Source organism: Hippocampus zosterae, chromosome 3 (assembly GCF_025434085.1).
Source record: "Hippocampus zosterae strain Florida chromosome 3, ASM2543408v3, whole genome shotgun sequence".
Lineage (NCBI taxonomy): Eukaryota > Metazoa > Chordata > Actinopteri > Syngnathiformes > Syngnathidae > Hippocampus > Hippocampus zosterae.
The window spans coordinates 17,668,590-17,687,019 of NC_067453.1; the positions used below are offsets into that span (position 1 = coordinate 17,668,590).

The 18,430-nt window shown below is 45.3% G+C and overlaps 3 protein-coding genes across 5 annotated transcripts in view; 1 reads left to right on the plus strand and 2 right to left on the minus strand.

Annotated features, from left to right (window-relative positions):
- LOC127598052 (tumor protein p53-inducible protein 11-like) overlaps positions 1 to 18,430 on the plus strand; it is an 823,313-nt gene that overhangs the window by 98,865 nt on the left and 706,018 nt on the right. The gene's annotated exons all lie outside the window — the stretch shown is intronic.
- LOC127598037 (cGMP-inhibited 3',5'-cyclic phosphodiesterase 3A-like) overlaps positions 1 to 18,430 on the minus strand; it is an 83,724-nt gene that overhangs the window by 24,578 nt on the left and 40,716 nt on the right. For 2 of the 3 annotated variants that reach the window (XM_052061534.1, XM_052061536.1), the window contains exon 2: positions 9,604 to 9,654. The exons of the other annotated variant lie outside the window; for it this stretch is intronic. In XM_052061534.1, coding sequence (XP_051917494.1) covers positions 9,604 to 9,654 — 51 coding nt within the window. The remainder of the gene's footprint in view (positions 1 to 9,603; positions 9,655 to 18,430) is intronic. 3 annotated transcript variants of the gene reach the window in all.
- LOC127598046 (uncharacterized) lies at positions 1,420 to 5,508 on the minus strand. Its single transcript, XM_052061553.1, has 2 exons — positions 4,834 to 5,508; positions 1,420 to 3,337 (listed from the first exon to the last, which is right to left on the minus strand). The coding sequence occupies exons 1-2, from the start codon at positions 5,455 to 5,457 to the stop codon at positions 3,038 to 3,040; spliced, it is 924 nt and encodes a 307-aa protein (XP_051917513.1). The 5' UTR covers positions 5,458 to 5,508; the 3' UTR covers positions 1,420 to 3,037.

The window sequence follows — 18,430 nt, forward strand, 5'->3', positions numbered from 1 at the left end:
CACAGATTGCCAAGCATTTTTTTAAAAATTCCAGCTGACCCTTTTTACTCGATGACTTGCATATTCTCCACAAGTGGCTATCGCGACATCACACCAACATCGAATTAAAAATCCAAATGTTTTCCATTGCGTTTGCCTTTCAAAAGTTATTCAATACAGTGGACGACTGGCTCAAACTTAAACTAAGACACATACGCATTTTAAACTAGGCTATGTATGAAACTGTAGGAAAAATGGATTTTGATGGCATGGAAGCTTTTAAACTAAAACTGAGAAAAATAACAGGTTGTCTCATTAACATTTGAAACTTTGACCTTGAAAACAGATGTTAGAATGGAGAGCTTCAAAAAGTTAGCATAAGCTTGAGTGAGGGTTCCTGTCTGTACATTGTGCAAGTATATTCATTCATTCATTCATTCATTCATTTTTGCGAACTGCTTCATCCTCACAAGGGTTGCGGCGGCTGCTGGAGCCTATCCCAGCAGTCTTCGGGCAGTAGGCGGGTGACACCCTGAACGAGTTGCCAGCCAATCGCAGAGCACACAGAGACGAACAACCACGCACGCCCTCACTCACACCTAGGGACAATTTCGAGTGTTCAATGAGCCTGCCATGCATGTTTTTGGTACAGGAAACCGGAGTAGCCGGAGAAAACCTACGCAGGCCAGGGGAGAACAGGCAAACTCCACACAGGGAGGCCAGAGCTGGAATTGAAGACGACGTGGTAACCACTTGTCCACCGGGCCACCTGTGCAAGTACACTTGCCTCTAAATGTACTGGGATGGAGGCCAATTACTTAATTTTTTCAATGTTGACTGAAAACACTTGGGATTGAGTTTGCGAATTTCACATGGGCTTATTACTCCTTTTACAAGGTATAAAATGCATAAATGCATGCTCTGTAGGTTTTAAGTCTAGACCTTGACTCTAGCTGTCTAAAACATTTCAAGCCCCATCTTTGGGTCAATCTTTCTTCGTCATCTGGTCACCTGGGGACAAACAACACAATGATGGGAGTTACAAATCACCCCCAACAAAAACAAAAAAACAAAGTGCTTGTCACGTTGAGCCCGAAACGACATCGTGCACAACTACTAGAGGTAAGTGGATCCCTGAAACAGCAGACACAGAAAAATAATTTTGTCATAAAAAATTAGATTTATTATAACACAAAATCCCAGTCTAAACGGACAACAGAAAACGGTCAAAAGAGGGCCAGGAAATAATAACGAGGCAACAGAAAACGCTGGTCAAAAAGAGGACCAGGAAATAACAATGAGGCAACAGAAAACGCTTGCGAAACAAAAACGGCTTGGAGAAAGTTCTTAAGTAAAATGGCACGGCGTGGAATACTCCGGCAGTGAGTCGACTGCCGGAGCGCCCAAATATATATATAGGTAGGTACTATATATATATAGTAGGTGCAATTACCAACAAATGGTTGGCAGGTGTGCAGGCGGCAAGCAAGAACGCCTGCCCCCTGCTGTCGAATCCGGAACGTGACAGTGACCCCCCAACGGACGCCTCCCAGCGGCCTACCCGGTTTGGACGGGTGAGATGTGTGGAAGTCACGAAGAAGGGACGGATCAAGGATCCAGGAGCGGGGGACCTATTGCCGATCCTTCGGCCCGTAGCCCTCCCAGTCAACCAGATACTGGAACCCTTTTCCCCTGCGCCGAGAGTCCAGGATGGCCCGTACCGTGTACACCGGGTCACCATCGACGACCCGCGCAGGAGGGGGCGGAGTGGGAGAAGGAGCCAAGGGACTGGTCGCCACCGGTTTGAACAGGGAGACGTGGAACAGGGGGTGAACCTTCATGGTGGCCGGCAGCCGGAGCTTGACCGCGACGGGGCTGACAACCGACTCTACCACCAACGGCCCGGTGAATCGGGGCCCCAATTTCGCGGACGTGCCGGCCAGGCGCAGGTCCCTCGTCGCCAGCCACGCCTCCTGCCCCACTTCGTAGGTTGGTGCCGGTCGCCGACGACGGTCCGCGATCTGACGGTTCCGGTTCGCCATGCGGGACAGTGCGGCTCTAGCCTTCCTCCACACGTGATGGGCCCGCTTGAGGTGGCCACTGCACAGAAGGAACCTCTATTTGTCCCTCCTGGGACGGGAACAGCGGTGGTTGATACCCGTAGGACGTCATGAAGGGGGACCTTCCAGTGGCTGAAGAGACGAGGGTGTTGTGTGCATACTCCACCCAAGGTAAGTGGTCGGCCCAGGAGGAGGGACGGTGGAGACACACACAGCGGAGGGCTGCCCCCAGATCCTGGTTGGCGCGCTCCGCTTGTCCATTGGATTGTGAGTGATATCCAGAGGTCAGACTGGCCGTGGCCCCGAGGGACCGGCAGAACCGCTTCCACACTCGGGACACGAACTGGGGCCCCCGGTCCGACACTATGTCCAAAGGGATGCCATGGAGACGGAAAACGTGTTTGATGAGGAGGTCGGCGGTCTCCAACGCCGACGGCAACTTGGACAGGGGAATAAAGTGGGCAGCTTTTGAGAATCGGTCCACGATAGTGAGAACGACAGACCGCCCACGGGATGGAGGAAGGCCCGTGACAAAGTCCAGGGCGATGTGGGACCAAGGTCGAGGAGGAATGGGTAATGGCTGGAGCAATCCCGCCGGAGGCCGATGCGAGGCCTTGCCGCAGGCGCAGGAGGAGCAGGCATTGATGTATTCCACCACATCCTTCCGAAGCTCCGGCCACCAGAACCGCTGGGCGATGAGATGCACAGTCCGGTTCACCCCGGGATGGCAAGCCACCTTGGACCTGTGCCCCCACTGCAATACCTCCGAACACAGCGGTGGGGGCACAAACAGCTTCCCCGCGTGCCAGTCAGGCGGGACCTGGACCCCATCTTGAGCTTCCTGTATTCTCCGCTCAATCTCCCACCTCAACGCCCCCAGGATGCAATGAGCCGAGAGAATGGCCTCCGGCGTTCGGTACCTTTCCGCAGGGTCGTGGAGACGGGAGAGGGCATCAGGCTTGGTGTTCTTGGATCCCGGACAGTATGAGAGGGTGAAATTAAACCGGGTTAATAGTAGGGCCCATCGGGCCTGACGGGAGTTCAGTCCTTTGGCGGAGCGGTATATTCCAAATTCTTATGGTCCGTGTATACAGTGAATAGCTCCTTAGCCCCCTCAAGCCAGTGTCGCCTTTCTTGTAGGGCTGCGAACACAGCCAGCAGTTCTCGATTGCCCACGTCGTAGTTTGACTCGGCGACACCGAGTCGACGAAAGAAAAAGGCGCAGGGGTGCAACTTCTGGTCGACCGGGGAACGCTGGGACAAGACCGCCCCCACTCCCGAATCCGATGCGTCCACTTCTAGAATGAAAGGGTGGTCAGGGTTAGGATGTTGCAGCACGGGGGGATTAGTGAATGCCGTTTTCAAATTTGCGAATGCCGAGTCCGCATCCGAGTGCCATTTGAACGGGACTTTAATGGACGTTAGTCGGGTTAACAGGAGTGCCTTTTGGCTGTAATTGCGAATGAACCGTCGATAAAAATGAGCAAACCCCAAAAAACGTTGTCGCTCCTTACGACTAGCCGGTGTCTGCCAGTCCATCACCGCCTTCGTTTTGATGGGGTCTGCTCTCAGCATGCCCCGCTCAATAATAAACACCAGAAAAGAGATGGCAGGTACATGAAACTCACATTTCTCTGCCTTGACAAAGAGCCTATTGTCCAATAAACGCTGTAAAACAAGTCTGATGTGTTGTTTATGCTCTTGCAACGACCGGGAGAAAATTAAGATATCATCAAGATAGACGAAACAGAAAATATTCAGCACGTCCCTTAACACGTCATTGATCAGGCTTTGAAAAACCGCGGGAGCCTTAGTCAGCCCGAAAGGAATGACTAAATATTCGAAATGACCCAGTGGGGTCTTAAAAGCTGTCTTCCACTCATCTCCTTCCCGAATGCAGACCAAATGGTAAGCACTACGTAAATCTAATTTTGTAAAATTGGTGGCCGATTGCAAAGGAGCGAAGGCGGAGTCTAACAAAGCGGATGCTTATTTTTGATGGTGATGTCATTGAGCCCACGATAATCCTCTCACGGTCGCAACAACTTGTCCTTCTTTCCCACAAAGAAGAATCCCGCACCTAACGGTGATCGCAATGGTCTAATTAGACCTGCAGTGAGCGAGCTGTTTATATACTCCGTTAATGCCTCTTGTTCTGGTTGAGACACCTGATATAACCGTGAACTCGGCAGCGGAGCGCCCACTTGCAGGTCTATGGCGCAGTTGTATGGACGGTGCGGGGGCAAAGAGCGAGCGCGATCCTTACTGAATACCTGTCGTAAATCATAATAGCAGTTTGGCACTCCGTCAAGGCAGATGATTTCACGTTTGCGCTCCCTATGGCTGATCATAAACAACGCTCATAACAGTGCGGGCTCCAAATCTCTATTGCCGGGCGCTCCCAGGAAATAATGGGGTTGTGAGGCTTGAGCCAGGGCAAGCCGAGAATAACCGGAACGGCTCGAGAGCTCATTAAATAAAACCCTCTGCGTTCGACATGGTTTCCGGATACTTGGAGCTTTAGTGGTTCTGTTCTTTGTGTTACAACCGCAAGGAGGCGCCCATCGAGATCATGAATGCGCTTCCTCTCGGCCAACTCCTCGATAAAACAGTTTAACTCTGAGGCGAGGTCGGTGTTGATAAAACAATCATCAGCCCCTGAGTCTATCAGGGCCCTGATACGTCGCGCCCGGGACAACCGATAGATCTCCCCTTCGAGTTCCCGTCTCTTGGGGTGCCGGCCGGGAGTCGACTCGTCGAGGCTCGGGAGGCTTTGTGCGGGGTCATGACTCACAGTACTCGGTGAATGTAGATGGCTGAGGTTCAGGAGGACCGGGAGCGGCGTGATGTCCTTGTAGGCCGCTGTCAGACCAGGCCCGATCGTTGAACCGGCGCCGTCTCTCCTGCGATCTGGAACATCCGCCACTAAGCTGCATCGGCTCCTCCCCGGTGACAGCATTCCGGGATCGGGGTGGTCTCCGGACCCAGCTGCCCGAAGCATCTCGCAGGATCCCCCACGGTACGTAGCATGCCGGAATGGGAACCAACCACCTCCACGCTCCCGGCTTCTCTCTCTCATGCGGTTGTCCAACAGTAGGGAGAGATCTATTAACTCCTCCAGGTCGGAACTGTTGTCGCGGGTCGCTAGTTCGTCCTTGAGCTGGGTGTTCAATCCGCGACGAAACAATCCACAGAGCGCCCTGTCCTCGTAGCCACTCTGGGCGGCCAAAATCTGGAACTCAATCAAGTAGTCCGCTACGGATCGCCTCCCCTGGTGGAGTTCGATTAGCCGGCCCTCAGCCTCTCTGCCCCGGGATGGTGGAACACCCGGCGAAACGCTGCTACGAAGCCGGGGAAAGAAGACCGGAGGTTCGGCTTTGCGTCGCTCATCGCCATAGCCCATGACGCCGCCTGACATGTCAATAAGCTCATTACATAAGCAACCTTCGCGTCATCAGTAGCATAGACGGAAGGCAGACAGAGCAGAAATAGCAGACACAGAAAAGGAATTTTGTCATAAAAAATTAGATTTATTATAACACAAAATCCCCGTCTAAACGGACAACAGAAAACGCTGGTCAAAAGAGGGCCAGGAAATAATAACGAGGCAACAGAAAACACTTGCGAAACAAAAACGGCAAGGAGAAAGTTCTTAAGTAAAATACTAATCAAACACGAGAGGAATATTAAGGCACACAATAATAGTCAATAGTCATTTAAGTAAGAGTTTTAACCGAGAAGGAATAGACGATAGCAAATGGCACGGCGTGGAATACTCCGGCAGTGAGTCGACTGTCGGAGCGCCCAAATATAGCATGTGCAATTACCAACAAATGGTTGGTAGGTGTGCAGGCGGCAAGCAAGAACGCCTGCCCCCTGCTGTCGAATCCGGAACGTGATGGTGCTACTTCAATATTTGGGACATATTTTTGTGTGTTTAGCCAATAACTCACATAGGATAACTTTGTCTGACTAATAACGTGTTCATCCGTGCCTCTGATTATATTTAATGACGATTATTAATGAAATATGCAAAAAACGTCTATTTGCTATTTCTGATCCGGTCCCCATTGTGCACTTTCAACCTCGTGGATCCGTTCTCTAAACAGGCCATCCGCGAAGTGGGCCGTAAACGGACAGTGATGTGTGGGATTGTTGAAAATTGTGCAATACTGTAGTGAGAAACTAACTTGTCCCGGGGGGAGAGTAAACGCTGGGACAAATGGCCTCAGAGGCCTGCTGGAAAGAAAGTCAAGTGTTTGATCTTCCAAGTAAACACATTTAAACCCTATAGGAAACGATTAGTCCTCACAAGGGCTGAGAAATAAATTTGACATGAATTTTTGCTCTCAATCATAATCTGAAGAAACTGGGCAATAATATAACAAAAATGACAAAACGCGTATGTTTTATGTTTACTTTCCGTCACTTTTTTTGGGGGGGGTCAGGGCCAGTGCATAGCCATATAATGGTTCTGAATGGATTATCGGAAGAGTTCACCACTTTGAATAACAAAGCAGTGATATAGTGTGAATCATAGCAGAGGACTAGCACAAAGCTCCCTCCGGATTCTCCTCGTTCCCAGCCAGATTGGTCGAGCCAAAACTACACCCAGCACTCAAAGCTTCCAACTTCCCAAACAACCCCGGAGCCCAACTCCCTTTACGAGCTCTTTAGAAGCGAGCAAATTACTCAAACTTTGCTGAACCCGATTCCACCACTGCAGCCCGGCCACAACATCTTGTTATTGCATGTTTTATTCAAGCAAGAGGCGTGTAAGGAGGATGGAAGGCGATGGGGAGGCAATCAAAATAAAATCAATATAATTTAAAGGAAGTTGCAGTTATTCTGAGAGATCCGCGCTTTTCACGTGGTATAGTTTTCTGTGTTCGGCCACTATTACTTTGTTATCTTATTTGAAATTAGCTAGTTTTATTGCCGTATGTCTAACGCGGAATAGGAATATGTTAGACTACTTCTACATTCTGCATTTAAGGGGCACTTTTCGTCCTTCTGTCCCTTTAACTCATTCAGTACCAGCCATTTCTAGACCAAGTCAACGTCTTTGGGAGTGAATGACAGTGGTTATTACAGTGGACAGTTTATCATGTTATCAGGTTACAGGGTGCACGAAAGGGTCAAAAAGGGCCTACTTCCAGAATGGGAATTTATTTCAACATAATTCAGTCAATTCAACATATAGCTCTTGATAATTGAAAAGTGTATAGTAATAATACACACAAATAAAACATTGGGGGCTCAGCATGACCACAGCCTTTGAAATGGTTTTTTTGGTGTTTGTACGTTTATTCATGGTCTGTAGAGCCGACGTGTTTTGGTCCTTTTGAGACAAGCATTTCTGTTTAGGTTCTACTTGCCTTTTGCAAGCGCTTTTTGTCCTCGTTTTCTCCTGGTTTGTTGAACCAGCAACATTATTTATATTCTGTCAGCCTGGTGCCATTTTTCTGAATATATTTATGTCAATACCTTTAAGTTTTTAGAATCCAATTCTTCCTGGAATCATCCGGGCATCCTGACAATGATAACTTATGTTTTGGGGCACGGGGGTGTTTCCTTCCACAAAAAGTTATTTTGACAGTACAAGGATTCTGCCTGACAGCGATGCTATAAACTATTATGTGGGACAAGACGGTCAGCAGCTAATATGCGCATTGATGTTGGCTGACAGTGCAGTGTCATAATGTACATGTACTGTATTGGAAATATTTCAAGATACTAGAAATTAGGTATTTTGTTTTTGCTTTTTCTTACAGATTGTTTTAATGAGATGGGACAAAAATATGTGAATGTGCCGCCATGTTTTTATTGTCTGCCATCATTTACAACATACACCTTTTCCATATGCACTGTAACGTCAATGTCAATTCCATAGCTGTAACATCCCTGAAAGCTTTGGCTGGCAAGGGAAAATAAAAGATGCGGTTTGGAAAATGACTTTAATGCGCAGCTTGCTGGCCAATATGACACGGTGCAAATCAATCTAGCCCGTGTGCGAGCGGCTCTACAGGCGGCGGTGTGACGCAGGTACGACGAGGTGTCACGGCCGCACGACCGAACAAGCCAAGCAGCCTCCGTGGGAAGAAAGCCGAGCTAAGGGGACAACAGCTTGCAGCTAGACATGCTTGCCAACGAAAGCGTCAACTTTTCACACGTCTTGTCGCTCAATGGACGCTGGCGGGATTGCACTCATGGACGGCAGCTTTGCAAAATGACCAATCACTAAAGAGGACGCGCCAATCAAATAAGGCCAGAGGGAGAGATCATACTGTTGCGCTGATGTAAACTACCAGTCAAAGTCTGAGCAGGAAATTAGACACGAACTGATTGATTACAAGTAATAGCACAGTTATGATCGCATGTCATTTAAAAAAAAAAAAAAAGAATACCCCCCCAAACCACAACAACTTTGCATGATTTATTAGTGCTATCTAATCTCACGCTGTCGTCGCCGCCTCTATTCATTTCGTGAGCCTGTCCTGCTGATAAAACACACGCACACACACACACACGAGCACGCACGCGCGCACACACACAGCAAAGATCCATGCCAACGTCCAAGGGCACTGTTTGTTCTTCCATGTCATTCAGAATGGTGCCCTGTGGCTCAGTGGCAGCTCAATACATTGATGATGCCCGAACACTCAGTTTCCAAACATGGAGAAGGTAATGTCAAAGAGGTGTGTGTGTTTTGTTTCTGTCCTCCAAAAGACTGATTCGCTGCGGTTTAAAATTAATGGTACTTATTTATTTATATTTTTTGAAGATGACTAAAACATTCATGAGTTCACATTTCCCAGTAATAAATGTTCTTTAGAAATGGCTTATTGTTTTTTTTAATGGCAATAGTTTGTTTCGCAGTCAAATAGTTTTTAACTGTGAAGTTCACGCAGCGGTTTTCAACTTTTCACTCCCTCTTGTAGGGATTGCTATTCCTCATGAAATACTGCATGAGTGACAATGCATCAAATGACAATTACCAGTAAATTTAAAAATATATATATTTTACAGTGGGTGAGCAAAATTGAGTCATAGTCAATACATTCTTTTTCCAAATTGCAGATCCTCATTAGTGTCCCATGTAAGATGACGCCTATACCAAAATCACTTTGGGCAAGAAGCAGGGTACGCCCTCATCTGTTTGCCAGCCAACGGCTGAAAATACAGTCCAATTTCATCCGATTCAATCAAAATGTTTAAGCAGGGTTTTGTTCACTTGGAATTCAGAATTAACATCGGAAACTTTTGATGCTTACATCAATGCCAATTCTCATTGGCTCAGGTTGTGATTTTGTTGTGCCTCTGACATTATTTCTCAGAATGAAACGCGGATTAGCGAGTGTACCGGTATTTGACTTTCTCTCGGCTGTAAAGATCATCTTCAGTGACGTCATTCATTGATTTTGCAGATGACAAATGTTTGAAGCTTGGAAAACGTGTGTGTGTGTGTGTGTGTGTGTGTGTGTGTGTGTGTGTGTGTGTGTGTGTGTGTGTGTGTGTGTGTGTGTGTGTGTGTGTGTGTGTTCTTCTGTATGGGCCACCCCACCTGCGATCCTCGGGAGCCTCTTTTGTGTTCCCAGTCTGAGCGGGCGAGTATCTGCGAGACAACAAAGAGAAAACTATTGGCAAATGGCTGAAAAGCGACAACATAATGGTTCAAAACAATAGGTACACCTCCGCGATCCAATGATGTCAGATAGAAGAGCTGCATGAACAAGTTTGCATTTGTAAAGATCATAATGAGTTGTTTGGATGGACACTGTCAGCGAGATAGTAATTTATCACTATTAGAACTGCAGTTTGTCAAAATAAGATTGAAGAACTTTTTACTGGAGTTAAACAAGGTCATCAAAAATGTGGGAAACAACAGAAGCAATCAGTAACTGTTAATCTACTTTTTAGTTCCTTGACAATGAAAATCAAAATGGAGAATTGTAATCTTTGACAAGGCAATATTTTGGATTGGATATATCTACTCTGACGTTACTCTGTATAGTGTGCATATGTGAAAAAATGGAGAAGCCATGCGATTGGTAGTTTGGAAATGCAAAAATGAGTTTTTGCACCCACCCCAACACACTTTCCACGAAGCGCAGACATCTAATGCAATTTCACAGTCAGGTTTGGTTTACTTTCGTTCCTACTGGCTGCCTGAGGGTCTGGAGGAGACGGAGGATCTGATTACCAGCGACTGCGTCCTCCTCAGGCCTCGCAATCCCCACACCACGCATTCTCCCCCCCCCCTCCCCACACCCCCCACTTTCTCCAGAGTCACTGCATGCATTAGAGCACTGACGCATGCTACAGAAATTCTGGACAGGCAAGTCGTGATGAAAAACTTGTTGGATGTATGTTGGCTCCCTGGTCCAAAGAAGCCATGTCAACGTGACAAATCGCAGCGCCACACTCACCAAAGGCAAGCGTCTCAGTATTGGCGCCAAACGGATAATTCAGGTGTAATTGAATGTGTCACTGGGGCTTATTGAGTTGTGTCATGTTGTGGGCTAAAAGTGAGGATCGGCCTGCAAGCAGCTTGTACCGAGACCAGTGTGATTTGTGCGGTACTGTAATGCCGTTTGACTCCAAACTCCAAGACACGCATGGGATTGTTGCTCTTATTTGCATGGATATAGGCTTGGTTAACCCTCCTGTTGTCATCGGGTCAAAATGACCCGTCACTGTGTTAAAAACGCCCCCAAAAAACCCTAAATGATGTTCTTTTACAAACTTGAAATGTTATGGCTTTTCCTAGATTGGCCCCATCCGCAGAAAATTTGAAATGTTTGTATTCACATTTCCGTGGAAGCTGTACAAAAAAAAGTACAACGGTGGTCTTCGGGTCAAAATGACCCATAAGGCAAATGGGTTGAAATCAAGGTCACAAAGTTATTTACACACCATAGAATGTTTCAATGTTTTAGTTGAGTATCAGATCAATTAGTAGAACACGTGAACAAGACAGTAGCAGACATAAACAAGACAGTAGCAGACATAAACAAGACAAGATAGGTGGCGTTCTCGTAGATGGCAGAACTCTTTTTTTTGTGGATTTCAAGGGGTTATAAAGGTGCTACAGATGACAGGACTCCGAATTCTCTCTGTGCTGACGCCATGAGTGTGCGTTATGACATTGAAGAGGCTCTAGAGCTGATTTTTTCTTCTGTCCAGCAAGACAACTGATTCAGAAGAGGGGGTGGGGGGGCTGTAAAATAATTTCAATTTCGTCTTTAAGATACAGTGGGACATCGACTTAGGAACGCCTCTTCATACCAAATTTTACACCTCAACAGGACAATATTGCCTCTTGTTACAAAATAAATTTCAAGATACGAAAGGTAAAAATACAGTATGGGCTGCTAATTGCAGCTCTTAGTTTCCTGAACACAACATACTTATAGCTGCCATTGGCTATTACCTAGCATCTTCCTGATATCCCATTGGCTAAGAGGGACATCTTCCGTATATGTGTCTATATGTGGATATACTGTAGATAAATAGATAGTAGATGTGTCTAATCAGCGTCCTTGTCATTCGCCCCTCGGGCCATGAGGTGTTCCGTTTTACGTAAATGTGAATCACCCAGAAAAAGTGTTCACCAATCGGCCGATCGCTCACTATGCTGATGTTTGCCTTGGACATTTTCGAAGGATTATTAAAAGATGACCAAAGCAAACATCCTTGGATCAGTCCATAAGAAAACGCCAGGCAAAATCCACTTTTGAGAGTGAACATGTACTAAAGAGGGCAAAAAACAATAAGGACGCAGTTAAGTTAAATGACCATAATTTTTATTCTGTACTCTATTCTGTTTTTTATACATTATGCAAAACTATCATATATCGTGCAATAATGTAACATGCATTTGTTACATATTTTCATGCAATTTTATACTTTAGAAAACATTTATGTCTGAATTTTGGGGGACTTGGAACGGATTAGGGCATTTACATGGAAAATGCGCCTCTACGTACAATATTTTCGACAAGAAATTTGTTCCTGTGTAATAAATAACTTAATGAATTCTGTAATTCCTAAAATCCCAGTTTGTCTACAACAGAGTAGACCGTACCCATTGTCTTCGTCACAGTTTGACATTCACATGGACATTAATATTAATTTTTTTTTCATTGAATGCAAAGATTGGAAGGGTTGTTATTTCAACCTCCTTTTTCTTGATACTGCGTGTCTCTTGGATCACCAACAAGTTAGTGAGCTCCGTACGTCTTTACAGGTGCCATGCCCGAGGAGGTAAACTGTAAAGGGGCACCACTGTGTAATAAATAACTTAATGAATTCTGTAATTCCTAAAATCCCAGTTTGTCTACAACAGAGTAGACCGTACCCATTGTCTTCGTCACAGTTTGACATTCACATGGACATTAATATTTTTTTTTTTCATTGAATGCAAAGATTGGAAGGGTTGTTATTTCAACCTCCTTTTTCTTGATACTGTGTGTCTCTTGGATCACCAACAAGTTAGTGAGGGCGGTACGTCTTTACAGGTGCCATGCCCGAGGAGGTAAACTGTAAGTCGGAGGCGGCACTTAATCCACACGGTTAAAGGCTCATTTATTCGATTCACTGTAAATGGCGGCCAATTAACCGCTTCACTAAAGCTTTGACAACAGTGCGGGCGCTAGCAGAGGGCTCAGTCAATTGCAAACCTGAGTGGTGTGCCTTATGAGTGTCTCCAAGTGTACACATAAAGAGTCTTGTGTAAGGCCGGCTTTCATGTGTGTGCGCTGAAACACAACGCAGCCTCATGACACGCAAGGCTCCGTGCGCTCTTAGCGGGCCAAAACGTTGCCTCGAGAGATTTTCCAGGCCCACTGAGGCTACATGGTTTGGGTCTGAACAGCTAATACATATGGATGAGTTCCTCCTAAACATGCAAACGATACGGTAAATGCTGGTTTGCTGGAACATCATGGCCTGAAATGTGAGCTGACATCCCAACTCAACAGCAACACCAAGTTTCAAGCTCTATTCATGTGCCTTCACTAGCGACAGTATGTCTTTCTATCGTCTTTCTTCTTGATGACTTCCTCTCTAGGGGATGTTTTGCTGTTGCTCTTGTGCAAGTCACTAATGGTTCAGACTTGGAGTGCAGTTAGCATTGGTTCAGTTCCTACTCAGTGACCATGTGACGGAAAAGGCGCTATTCAATCGCCGGCAGCCAATCATATCACGTCTTTTGTCTTTTGATGAAGAAGCACGTGGTGCATCATTATGCAAGGTTGTACGTTCGAGTCCAAGCAACGGTGAAAAACAGTCCATCGTGAAGTATGTTAAAACGAAGACCAAGAATGGATGGACTGGAGGCACGCTACACTTTCTGCATATCAGCACTATGAAATTCCACCAATCAATGTAAAAATAAATGAGAAAAAAACCTAGAAAGACATTTACACAGTGGCATTCCGTCAGGGCCAGCAAGGCCTTCTCTGCTGGCCTAAACATTCTCAGAAAAGTAAATTTAATAAATGCATTTTTCTGAGAATAAGAAATTTAATTCATTATTTTATTTTCATATATGTAAACAAAACTATTGTCTGTATTCTTTACGTCATATTATTTCCACTTAGTCGAGAGGCTTTCAATGTTATTTTAAATAATATTGAAAGCCACTCGATAATTAACTTATTTATTATGGTTAGAGTTTTTAACCAATCATATTTGGTTGTGTTGCCAGGTAAATTAAACTTGCTCGGGGCCTTCAGAATAAACAGAGCAGGCCCCTGTGGGCTGTAAGTGAAGGGGCACAGTCAGGTTGCAATAGCCAATCAGTCTAGACTCTGAGAGTCTGAGACTCGTGATCTGACTCGTCTGCTACTAGGGCCGTCTAGAAGGCATTACGTCGAGACTGGCAGTGCGCGTTCGGTGATTGCATTAGCGCCGTTTCTGTTTACTGAGATTTGTATCCTGACTTGTTCAATAAAGATTCTTTGAAAAAAAAAAAGATAGAATCAGGGCCTGCTAGAGCCATCACTGCATTTTAACCCAAAATGGCCGAAGGAGCAGATAGTGATCTGGTTGCAGAACTACTTTCCACATAGAAAGGAAACATCAGAGCATGGCTGGGCGCTTACAAGCTACTGTGCGTTTAAAAACGTTTGGGGACACTCGCGTAGATCTGCAGCTCAGTGAACAGGCACTACATTGGCGAGGCAATTAATTTTATTTTACATTTCTTTTTGTCATTTTAATTCATTAGTATTACATGAATGATAATGAAATAAAATGACAAAGATACAAAAATGTATCAAATAAATCTGCTCACCAGCAATTTACCGTACAATGGCGCATTGTAGTCACCTTCGTGAACGAAAGTTCGTTCAATCTCAGCTGCTCAACGCTTTCAGTTACTGTATTTGCTGTTGTATCGCCAATTTTCAAAATGCAAATGATCTGTTTACTTTATTTTCAAAGAATAGTTTGTTTTGTTATTGTTTGTTTGGTGTCTTATATGAAACTGCGACATTGCGCAATTTATTGGACACTTGTTTAAGATCACACAGCGTAATTTGGGTGTCATTTTATTTAGTATTTTTAAATCATCTTTTTATTTTTGACAATATCTGTAAATGTTGTTTCCTGCTCTTAATTGTGAATGCATACTTGATGGTTTAAAATGCTCCTGAAATCAAGTGCTGCCTGACCAGCCTATATTGTGTATGTATGTGACGCCACAGAAGGCCGAAGGTTGAAATGCACGGCCCGCCACTACATTTCCGTAAATCAGAACGCCTCATGGCCCGAGGGGTAGAGGTCCCTCTTAGCCAATGGTATGCCAGGATTATGCTCGGGAGTAGCCAATGGCAGAGCAACTATAAGTATGTTGCGTTCAGGAAACTCGGAGCTGCGAGTAGCAGCCCATACTGTATTTTTACTTTTCGTATCTTGAAATTTCTTTCACAGCAAGAGGCAGTATTTTCCTGTTGAGGCGTTTCGTAACTTGAAAAATTCGTATGAAGAGACGCTCGGAAGTAGAGGTACCACTGCACGTTCTTCACGTTTTATGGTTTATAGCTACCTAAATGGCAGATGACTGTTAGCCTCTGCAGGCTAAACTCGTTCTAATCCGTGGTTAAGAAATAAAAAACCCACAAAGGTCACCGAAAAAACTTCATCTGAAAATGACAATTCCCTGCAAATAAGGTCATGAAAAGCAGACATTCTTTTTCAGTTGGACTCCAAAACTGATTTGAATAGAAACACATTTTGCAGCGCAGCCTTTGGAAACAATCATTCGAGGACATTTTGGCACGCTCTTTCTGACCAAACTGCTCCAATATTCTCAGGTTTGAGGGATGCCTTCTCCAGATCGCATGCCTCAGCTCCTTCCACAGATTATATCGGATTTGGACCACGGCTCTGGAGAATACGCCAATGTTTTTGTTCTTCGTCATTCTTGGGTGTTTTAATCTGGGTGACGTCTTTAGCTGAGACCAAGCTGTTTCACAGTGGGAATTGGTAATTTTCTCCCCGGAATGTCTTCGACAATTACGGTGGTTAACTTGAGAAAATGCACGCATCTCCATATTGACACATTAAGAACGCAAGCACTCAGCGGACTTTAGTCTTAATGAATTCACTAAGTACTTGTCAAGGTTGGGAATAATCTTTCTGGATGTTAAGAGTCAACGATCATGCTCTCGTGCATCATCTACCCCCTCGTTCTCCTCACTTGAAAGACCCTGCAGATGCTTAATGAATTATTCCCACAGGAGTTTGATCCGTGATGCTGTTTATCCTTCTCTACTTGTTTGCGATCTACTTTGCGCACACCATGAGGTCAATGTGTGCCGTTGTCCGTAAACATACAAAGACAGCAAAAGAAAGATTTTGCTTACAATGTGAGATGCGAGACAGATGAAACAAGAATGCTTCACATTTACACACTGGTGCGATATTTTGGATGGAATTTGGGTCAATGGTGTCAGATAATGCCAAAGTTAAATTTGGGTTCCATTCTGTTGTTATTTTTACTTTTCGGGTGCAAAATTTGTTTCAGACCGATACTAGTACTAGTATTCAACTTGTGAGTACCTATTACAATACCAGTAGTACATTTGATACATAAAATACTTACAAAGATACCGTATTTTCACGACTATAAGGCGCCATTAGAAGTCTTAAATTTTCTCCAAAATGGACAGGACGCCTTGTGGTGCGGGGCGTCTTTTGTATGCGCTGAGTTCCAAAATCTGACTGACAGCCGACACGCTGTTTATATAGAGAAAAGGCCGAAGTGACTGTGGCCAGGCATGCGGGAAAGAAGTCGGCCAATCAGGGAAGGGTGGGTGTGTATATATACATATATGGGGAGGGAGAGAGAGAGAGAGAGAGAGCGAGAGAGAGCGAGAGAGGACAGGCATGCTGGGGAGCAGTCCGCCGATAGGTGAAGGGTGGGCGTGTAAGTGGACGCTAAAGGGACGCCGCAATCAGGTACCAACACCTGTATAGAGTGTGGCAATGTGCATTGTTGCAAAACAACTCCGGTTTTGGTTTCTAAGAACCCCCGAAAATAAATTCAACAAAGAGACACACCTACGAAGTTCAGTTCAAACTTCAAGCCATCGGTTATGCTTTTGGCATGCGTGCCCATCTCACAGCAGCGGTGAAAAAACAAGTCAAGCAAATGAACCCTGAGCTTGCCGTTATTCCCGGAAGCTTGACTAAAGAACTCCAACCGCTGGACATCGGCATCAACCGGGCGTTCAAAGTAAAGTTGCGAACGGCATGGGAACAATGGATGGTCGATGGCAAACACAACTTTACAAAGAGTGAGAGGCAGCGCTGGGCGAGTTACGCCACAATACGCAACAACGAGAGGGAACGCGGCGTTTTTGATGGATTATGGTACTTGCACAATTGTTCAATTCTTTCTACACACACACGCGCTGCCACCATGTTTCGCTCTGTTCTTTACTTTCAAATGTGGGAAAGTTTCGCACGAGAGAAATGTTGACTTTGCTGTTGCTGCTCCTTCTTTCCGCTCGGCAATGCATAGCAACTCACACTAGCATGTGATGCGTTCAATGACAACTGGGATGTGCAGTCCTCTGCTTCTGATACAGAGGATGAGGACTTTGATGGATTTCTGAGTGATGATTGATCGAAAAACGTGAGAACATTGTACGATGGCTAAATAAAATACACCCGAACTCAGTTCTGCTTTCGTTGCCTTTTTAAAAACGTGTTTTTAGCTTGTATCTGTATGTCTTGGCATGCTACCGTATGCTTCAAGCTAACGTTTTAGCGTGCGCGCATGCATGCCGTAGTATGTTTAAGCTGGCGTATGTTTTACCACTGTAAAACTGCGCCCATTAAGACAGTGTGGTCTGTCTATGTGTAAAATACAGAAATGTCACCCATGAATGAGACTGCGCCCAACTGTACGGTGCGTCGAATAGTCGTGAAAATACGGTACTCTATTTTCCGCACCATAAGGCGCTCTAAAAGCGTTCAATTTTCTCAAAAATCGACAGTGTGCCCTATAATCCGATGCCCCTTATATATGATGTTACAGTCTCGTTACATTCCCCATTGAATTCTCTCCCTGTTAGTGTTCCTGTGCTATACAGTGGTGATTATTAGCAGGAACCAATTGGAACGTAAAGGGGTTCTGCTCGACCACACTCAAACAGACAACAACTTTGTCAGCTCTGCGCAGCCATTATGAAATGAAGATAATATCAAAAATATTGTTAACTACGGACTGAACAAAGGAAGAAGAAGACAACCAAGACTAGTGGCTGTATAGCAGCACCACAGCCAGGGCTCTATATAAATAAAGCTGTATTGTATTGCATTTAGCGTAGCTCCGTCTCATAGAAGCATAGTCAAGGAAACCGCAGCCAGGGCTCGATATGAATAAAGCTGTATTGTATTGTATTTCCTTTAGTGTTGCGACATCTAGTGGAAGCATACCGCAGCCACAGCCACTATTGTACCTTCTATTCTATGCACCTTATAATGCAGTGTGCCCTATATATGACAACAGTTTTAAAATAGGTCATTCATTGAAGGTACACCTGATAAGCGCCATATAGTGAAGAAAACACAGTAAATATCCTCTTAAAAATTGCAGCTTCAAGGACATAGAGAGTATGGCCAATGATGCATCTTACAGCGAAAAACACTCAACGAGTCATGCGGAAATTCATTTATTCATTCATCTTCCGAGCCGCTTGATCCTCACTAGGGTCGCGGGGGGTGATGGAGCCTATCCCAGCCGTCTTCGGGCAGTAGGCGGGGGACACCCTGAATCGGTTGCCAGCCAATCGAGGGCTCATGCGGAAATTGAATGAGCAAATGTATACATTTTGTTAGCAAGCCACTAAAAATCAACTGATAAGTGCTAATATAGA

What these genes read in the sequence shown, in the direction of transcription:
- LOC127598046 (XM_052061553.1), bottom strand. Translation starts at nt 5,457, where the DNA reads ATGTCAGGCGGCGTCATGGGCTATGGCGATGAGCGACGCAAAGCCGAA. An exon ending in ATCTACATTCACCGAGTACT is followed by an intron (nt 3,338 to 4,833) that starts GTGAGTCATGAC and finishes CTTTCATTCTAG; the next exon opens with AAGTGGACGCATCGGATTCG.